Source organism: Syzygium oleosum, unplaced genomic scaffold, assembly GCF_021117445.2.
Source record: "Syzygium oleosum isolate NSW1041296 unplaced genomic scaffold, Sole_v2.1 Sole_v2.41, whole genome shotgun sequence".
Lineage (NCBI taxonomy): Eukaryota > Viridiplantae > Streptophyta > Magnoliopsida > Myrtales > Myrtaceae > Syzygium > Syzygium oleosum.
Window position 1 is genome coordinate 1,051,417 of NW_026607525.1, and position 8,733 is coordinate 1,060,149.

The following is an 8,733-nucleotide window of genomic DNA, read 5'->3' on the forward strand; positions in this document are numbered from 1 at the left end:
TCTGACCCTCGCCGCCGTCGCCCCCGCCCATGGCCGCAGCCGCCAACGCCGACGTCCCCTCCTCCTCCCCCCTCGCTACCCTGCGCCTCCTCCCCTTTTCTCCTCCTCCCCCCTCGAGTCGGAATCGGCCGGAACCGGCCCGGAACCGCCCCCTTACAGTTCCGGTTCCGGTTCATACATGGCCACGAACCGGAACCGCCGGTTCCTGAACCGTGGCCATGTCTACTTAAGGCCAATCCCAAATCAGAATCAACTTTTTGCTGCAGCAGCTTGAATATGGTTCCAACTGAGATACATCAAATATAAGGGCAGCAGTGTTGACACCCGAATTTTCATCCATCGTCCAAGTCTCCGTTTCTTTGGCAAAATCCGAAGAGGGACGGCGACGGACGCCCTTCGTCCGTGAGCGAACCAAAGGTGACCAAAGAAATTCCGATGGAGGTTCTAGAAGAATAGATGAGCTGGCCAGTCGGTTGGAGAGAGCAGAAAAAGATTCTGGAGCCGGAGAGGATAAAAAAAACCGAGGGAGAAAGAGTTGGCAGGAGGGAGAATCAATCAGAAAAAAAATCGCCGGGGAAGAAGGGTTTCTTGGAGAAGAGAGCGTTCGGTTTCTCTACTTACGCGGAGGAATTCCGGCAAATCTCTTCCCCTTCTTCCATCATCTGTTCACCGTCGCCGGAGAACAATCCCTGTGAATCACCATTTCGGATACACGAGATACCGCGTTTTGTTACTTCGGAAGTGCAAGTCGGTGTTGTTCGTCACTGTTTAGCCACACCAGAAGACTCCCGAACCTGTCTCGTTCCTGTTCGAAGACGATCGTGAAGACTTCACGCTGCTTCCAAACCAAGTAGGAATTCTATCTCAAATATGCCCTGTTTTGGCAGAGAAAAAGAGGCTTGACTCAATCGCCATGTTTGTGCTAAAAATCTGATAGAATAAGGCATCTTTGTTGTAGAATAACATGATTTAGGCACCTACACATCATTTCTCGATCGAGAATCGTATCGGAATCAAATTGGAATCTCATTTCTTGAGTCGCATGCTACTTGTTTGACGATTTGCTTGAGAGAATATTAAAACTGATTTGAGAACGATTGTGTGAAAGCTTTTCGATGTGAATCTTATTCATATTTGCACCGTTAATTGTTGAACTGAAGCTGATGCCGGATTTTTTTTTTTTTTTATGACACTTGCACATCATGAATCGGCCATGAACGAAACCTTCGCTGAAGATCCATTTTACATGCCGAAGGAGCCTACGGTTATAGTCCGTCCGTGTTAGCTTCCTCTTTTCCCTTTCTCTGCCATGTATGTGTACATTTAGGCTGCGCATGGCAATCGTTCCGTGTCCAAAATCTGATTCTAGATAGAAATAGTTCTTTTTTATTATATGCCCAGAAATAATTTCAAAGCATTTAAAGGCGTTTGGTAACCGCTCAAAATTTTTATTCTTAGAATAGAAAAAGAACATAAATTTTTATTAATAATATTTATATTTTTTAATATTTATTTCTTTTTTTTCTTTTTTCTTTTTTTTTTCTTTCTTTCCCCTTCCTTTCTTGGCCATGGCCGGCCGCCGGTGCCGGCGACCGGCCACAGGCCAGGGCCGGCAAGGGCATCACGGCCCTCGCCGCCGCCCTCGCCTTCGCCACCCAGGCGACGGACCTGGGTGGCGACGGTGAGGTCGGCCTCGCCTTGGCTGGGCAAGGCCGCGAGCCGCCCTCACCCAGGCAGCGAGGGCGACCCTCGCCGGCCCTGGTCTGTGGCCGGTGGCCAACGGGTGGCGGGGCCGAAGAACAACAACAACCAAAAAAATAAAAAAAATCTAGAAGAATCAGTTCTGAAAAAATTATTCCATAATCAAGAAGTTACTTTTTTTTATTCTTGATTCTGTTCCAAAATTGATTCTGAGCACAATTTTTTGCAAAATTGTGCCTGGGCACAAAAAATTTAATAAACGGATTTTTATTCCCAAATTGATTCTGGGAACAAACGAACAGAATCAATCACTATTTGGCAAATTGCCAAATAGGCCCTTATTGCTACTGCTTGTGGATTATTAGTTGATGAATGAAAATGGCCGTCGGTAAAGGTTTTGGATAGTCGGAACAGTGATCGGAAAAAACAGCCGGCGATCTAATAATGGCTAGGATTGGTGGTGGGCGAAAGCGAGTTAGTAGTAGGTTGCTTGAGTAAGTAGCCGGTAAACGTTGATGACTGGAGGAATAGTTGCTCCGGTGAAGCTCAAAGTTGGAATCCTGATGGTGAGCTCTCGGGGCAGGAAATCACGTAAGGAAGAAGAAGACCATGGGGAAGAAGACCATCGAAGAAGAAGACCAGAATAAAGAAAAGAAAATAGAAAAAAAAATAATAAATAAATAAATAAAATCTGGAAATGAAAGATTCGTATCAGGTTGCAAATTGGGCTGAATCAAAGATGTCGTGGGCTAAGAGAATAAGCTGGGCCAGATAGAGAAAGATGTGGGCTGAGATAATATTGGGTCAGATGAAATTTGATAATTCGGTTTTATCCGGATTGGGCCAGTCCGAATTTAGACCCAACTTTGGGCCTTCTGGGTCCGGGTCAGACTAGGAAATCAGACCGGTTTCCCCTGACCCAGTCCGAAATCCATTTCCCCAAAAAAATTAAAAAAAATTAAAAAAAAATTCAGAAAATTCAGAAAAATAAAAAATGTGAGAAAAGGTAAAAAAAAATGTAGAATTCCCTTGGCTTAGTTTTTTTTAATAAACACTTTAGGTTTAAATAAAATTTAATTCCAAAATTGAATAAGCCTTTAGGGCTTTACCTTAGGGATTTTTTATTGTTTTTTTAGAGACGATACTAGGTCGCTGTTTGAACACTTTCATTTTGATTTCATTTGATTGCGTACTTTAAATTCATTGATTGTTGTTTTCCCTTTTTAGAATGGTTAGAATGAAAAATGAAAATTCTCAATTAGTAAAAGATTGTTGTGACATTTTGGTTAGTAAATAGTCAAGTTTAGGTATCAAAAGGGCACTAGTTAAAAAAATTAATGTAATCAAGTCTCCGATCCCTAAGAATCTTTGGTTGCGTATGTTTTCGAGGTGACACTCTCGCATCTCGATTAGGATTTCTAGCCAATCTTTAATCGTGGCTAGTGACGACTCCTATTGAACAAACAAATTTAAACAACCAATGTCACACAAGGTATGGACTTAGGGAGAGTCCAATAAAGTATCTCTAAACCTACTTCCCGAGGCGGCCCTTGAAGATTAGGTCGTGACAAGTAGAGGTTGAAGATTTTACTATGACTGATTTGTAATGGAACTCTTACGATAGAAAGTTCTCGTACAGCTTATCAAAGTTTAAGCATCATCAAGGTTGGAGTCAAGGTTTAAGAACTAGAAGGGACGCCCCGAAAGTTCAGGGGATCCATATTTAACTTCAAAACTTGGGACACGACAGGAACTTTTTGATCTTGCTTGAGATTTCAATTTGCCACTTATCCTGTTGCTCAACCCACATGAGATTAATTCTGAACCCGTTAGATGCCTAAAACAGACAACAAGCTTAGATTGAATCATCCAAGTCAACTGAATTGATCTCTTCAATTTTCCTCTACAAGTTAAGCATGCCATCGCTGACCCTGGTTATGTAATGGGGCGTCGACCGCAAATTCGGGGCTTATATTTGGTTCTATTAGTCATTTTGTTCAAAATTTAAGACCTCGACTGGATCTCGGAACCTAATTTATGCGAAAAATACTGCCTTCAACACAGTCTAGCTCCTTTTGGCCAAAATATATTATAATCTAGCTCCTGAGCAGCTTCAAATTTAGGGGCTTTTTTCACATCGCCAGTGAAGTGGAGGTTCCTGCTCCGCCTAGAAAGCCTTTTGTGTCGGTCCTTTCCATTCGATTTACGGATGTTGCCTTTATCTGCTAAACCAACCAGAAAAAAAAGTGTCAAAATAAGGTTTTCTCTGATAAATGCATACCCGTTTACGTCGTGATATGCATCCTGTCATGGTTTTTCCATTCTACACCTTCGCGTGCAGGTGGGGATGAAACGCTGATCAATCCAATACCCTTGGACATCTCATCGTTGAAACTCAATAAACACAAGGAGACATAGCATACTGATTACAGGAACAACAAATGGAGTTCACATGAATAGCTATCCTCAAATCCCTAAGGTAACAATCATGTATGCACCGTCTCTCTTTCTCGTTGAAGGATTTCAAAGTATAAACAGCAGCCTGCAGCCGCAGGATTCCTATTCTTTATCTGAGCCAATATACAAATACTAGACTTGTTGGATGCCGATAGGAACATGGTCTTGGGCTATGCTACTGCGCAAAATTCACTGGCCGAGTTTGATAAGATTCAAGATAGCTAATAAGTTACATCTGCAAAGACAGTGCATCAAAGAATTGCCGGAGTCACTGCTCACTACATCATATACTAGTCCAACTCAAATTCCTCAAGCCATATCAGCACTTCATTTCTCTGCAAGTACAAGCAACCCCCAGAAATTGTAAGTGAATACTGAACAGGATATTTATCCTAATACACTGACAAATCAACGCCACCTTTGTAACTAGCTTTTGCAAGTCACAAGTGGCAACCCTATAGAATTGTATGCCAGAGATGATGGCATCATCTTACCAATGTAAAGCTCCACGTTCGTCCTGGATCATTGTATCTCGCAAGCAGACAACCCGACTTTGCTTTAAGCCCATCTCTTATAAGACTAGAGCGAAGTTCTCTCTCTTTCTCGAGAACAATATCTTCGGTAGGTTTTCCACTGAACTTCAGAACAGCAGCAATGCCACCTTCAACTTGTCTCAAGCTTATAGTTTCTTGACTGGGATCAGGTAAACTGCACAAAAGATATCTTATTACTTTTATTACTCGATAATACTGAATTTGCTTCACTAGCTAGAGGGAATTTCGGCATAGAACACCTTAAGAAATTTCATTTGTATAAACATATATAGCCAAACCTGCTTAAATCTTTCTCCAGCGGAAGAACAAATTGAATCGATATTTTAGACATCTCATTATCAAATGCTTGAGTGAAGACAGGAGTAGTCATTTTCATTTTCTCCGTCTTTGAATTCTTCCCAAAGATGTACCTGTGCATATCAATTCAGTCATCAGCATTGTCGTACAAGAAAAGAAACTAATGCTAGAAACTAGATAGGTGGAGGCAACTGACCCTGCTATGTCATTAAAACCTTTTGATCCAGACAGCTTGTCTCCGCTTGTTTCTGCTACTAAAAATGGCGCATACTTTCTTACCTATGGATTGCAGTATTGCTTAATAACAATTCAAAGCAGATATTAAAAAAAGTTTCTCAGTGCATGACTCTTCAATCAAGTAAACAGTAAGCAATCAGAAATCAGAATACAAAGAGATGGTTTCAGTAAGCACACAAATAAATGGCAACAAGTTTTCAGAGAGTGAGGAGGGATAAACCCAAAAAAAGTGCCCTACATAAATTGATCATAGTCTAGATTAGGATAAGAAAAGAGACAACTGCAAAAAATTGTAAGAATAAATTCTACTATAGCCGTAAAAGGAACTGGAAAGAAAAAGAAAGTGGAAAGAAGGGTCAGTTAGTCGACTGTAGCTAGTTTGACATTGACGCCTTCACTGAAGTTGGAAAGATGCATCAGCTTGATAAAATGGCCAGATTCACAAAGCAATAAAATGGCATGAAATGCTTCCAATTAGATGCCAAGATATCTCTTACTCGCATTATGAAGATGTTATAATACACGGCAAAGCTAATCTACTTTGATCTAACAAGTGCAAAGGTCCTAACAAATGCAACAAAAACCAGATCATCTTGTTTGCACGACATGGGTAGTTAAAAAATAGTTTCCAAACAACATACCTCGTATTTTCCAGTTCGTTTCAATATCTGATAACTCGGAGATTGCAACTCAGGAGTCTTGTAGTACCGGAGCTGTACAAGTTAAAAAATTAGCAATGCGCAAAGAAGCACAGCTGAATGCATAAAAATACATGCAAGCACCCAAAGGCATGTCACAAATTTAAGAGTCATTACCTGTCTGAACACTTCCCATAGACCTTCCAGAGAGAAGTATTCATTCTTCTTGATCGAGTCCCAGTAGTCCTAAATGGGCAATCCCTCCTTGAGACCCATGGGACCATAAAATTTTCTATGATTATACTATTGAATCGGAACTCACCACGTGACTGCAAAACTTGCCCGTCTCCGGGTTGATTCCCATGATAGAGATTCCCGTAAAGATCAATTCCGGCTTCCACGGAAGTGGCCTTAACTTCATCACCATCGTCCAACGAGTCGTTATCTCGTAAGGTCCTGTCTATTCCATATCAATCAGTTAAAACCAAGAAATTTAAGCAGCTACACAGTTACCAGCAGAGTCTTCTCAGATTCATAAGATGTTTTTGCCCCAAAAAAATGGTCTACATATTTGGTCACTACAGCTGAAATGCAAATTCTATTGCCAATGTCTTCAACTAATGAGAATGACAAATTGCAAATAACATCCAAGGATAAAAATCTTAGTGGAACTATTCATCAACTTGCATTGCCACAAAGAATTATAGTACTGGATAATCACCCAGACAGAAACAAAAATTTTAAAAAGAAGCAAACAAGCTCAACCTCAACATCACTCATCAAACCCAGAACCAGCTTTGACAAGATGGAGCAGCCAAACCTGTTTGACCCAATGCAACTGGAAGTCAGGCCTGAACACGGTCTTCAAGAAGGCTATGTTGAACAGGTACCCACTGATGGTGTCGTGCTTCGTTATGGGGTCCCTGAACTTCACGCGCTCGTCGTACGCCGTCCGATCGATCCCCTGGTCGTCGAACAGGTGCGGGAGGTCGTCGTACAGGAAACCCACCAGCCGCTCCACGTCCACGGCCGGTTTCGGCGGGCTCTGCTCCGCCAGGCTGAGCCTGGGACCCCACTTCGACCTTCGGCCGCGGCTCGCGCCCGGTCGACTCGAGCTCGGACCTTTCCTCGGGAAAGAGGCCGCGGCGGCGCCCGGCCTCCGGGGAGCGACGCGCGGCGGGGGGAGCGGGGCGAGAGCGCGGGACGAGAGCTGGGACGCGGCCATGTTCTTCGGCGGCGGCGGCGGCGATCGATGAGGGGGTGGTGATGCTGCGGAGCGGCCATTTTCTCGTTGGACGTGTGGGCGGTACGCAAACTGGTGAACGATGGCATGGAAGAATCTGAGCCATAAAAAATCGATTGGACGCCGTAGCATACGCAGTTTCTGAATTTTTAATTTATTTAAGAGAAAGACCACCAAAAACCCCAAATTATGTCACATGTGACACATTTACCCTGAACTTTTTTTGTGACATCAAAAACCCCAAATTATGTTATTTGTGACACATTTACCCCAATGTACTTTAGTCCATGGGCATTTTCGTCTTTTTTGCTTTTTCTTTTTTTTCCTTTCCGGAGAGGGCCGATTCGGCGAGGGCGCCTCGCCCGACTGGCGCGAGGGCCCCCGCCGGAAGGAAAAAAAAAAAAGGAAAAAAAAAAGAAAAAGCAAAAAGACGAAAATGCCCATGGACTAAAGTACATATGGGGTAAATGTTACATGTATAAGATAGTTTGGGGTTTTTGGTGTCACAAAAAAAAATTCAGGGTAAATGTGTCACAGGTAGCATAGTTTAGGATTTTTGGTGGTCTTTTCCCTTTATTTAATATGTTTTCAAACTTTAATTTAATATATAATATTATTTTTGAACTTTTAATTAATTTATTTTTTTTATTTATTCAAACTAGTCTCTTAATTTTATAAAAATGATAAGTGTTGTCCATGAACTAAAAATATTAGTTATTTTCAAATGATTTAGAGACTAGTTCGAACATTTATCAAAAGTTGAAGAATCATATTGAACAAAATAAAAGTTCTGCGACGACATTTCACATTGAGCTAAAATGCAAAAATCACATGAAACAAATTAAAAATTTAGAGATCATATTGCACGTTGAGCCAAAGTTTATGAACCATTTGTGTCATTATCCCATCATTTTTTAACCGCCAATGAGAGGAATTCCAATGATTGACTCATCATTTTGTAACCTTCTTTTGCTCTTACCATCAAAGTTTGAGAAAATATTAGGTGAACCCATCCCTACATAGGATTATACATCAGTCTATTTATCGTTTGACTTCGTCTTCCCAACAAATACACCATTTCATCCCAAGTCTCCCTCCACTGTCCTTCTTACACAGTAAACCCAATTTTTGGTTACAGCAAAACACAAAAACTTGTCACTAAATAAGATAATCTGATATGTGGGAAGAAGGAAGTAAAATAAAAAGGAAATTAGGGGCAAAACACAAAAACTTGTCGCCGGTTCAACGCATTAGCTCCGCCGTCAACTGGAGAGGCGGGCGACCATTATCGATGGCCGGTCACCCAGGACCCTCTCCGGAGGCAAAGCCCTCGGTGACCATGAAGGTCACCCATGAACAATGGAGAAAGACTTAGGGACGAAACTGGTGGATCTGTCGAGGAAGATGAACAGTGAAGAAAGGGGCTTCGTCGGTACAAAGTTGCAGTGGGTCCCACTTGCCAATTAGACATTGATGAGTTGGCCTTCATTATACACGCGTCAAACGATAAGCAGACTGATCTACAATCTTACGTCGGAAGGACAGATTTACCCAATATTTTCTCTCAAAGTTTGGCCTCGCCCTAATTTGCACCAGACATTTTTCG

The 8,733-nt window shown here is 42.0% G+C and overlaps 1 protein-coding gene across 1 annotated transcript; it reads right to left on the minus strand.

Moving 5' to 3' along the window:
* Positions 1–4,282: 4,282 nt before the first annotated feature.
* On the minus strand, positions 4,283–7,197 carry LOC115691546 (uncharacterized). The gene is made up of 8 exons (XM_030618197.2): positions 6,705–7,197; positions 6,207–6,344; positions 6,062–6,130; positions 5,888–5,959; positions 5,206–5,288; positions 4,991–5,122; positions 4,653–4,866; positions 4,283–4,493 (listed from the first exon to the last, which is right to left on the minus strand). Exons 1-8 carry the CDS (start codon positions 7,107–7,109, stop codon positions 4,449–4,451), a joined length of 1,158 nt encoding a protein of 385 aa, XP_030474057.1. The 5' UTR covers positions 7,110–7,197; the 3' UTR covers positions 4,283–4,448.
* Positions 7,198–8,733: the final 1,536 nt, after the last annotated feature.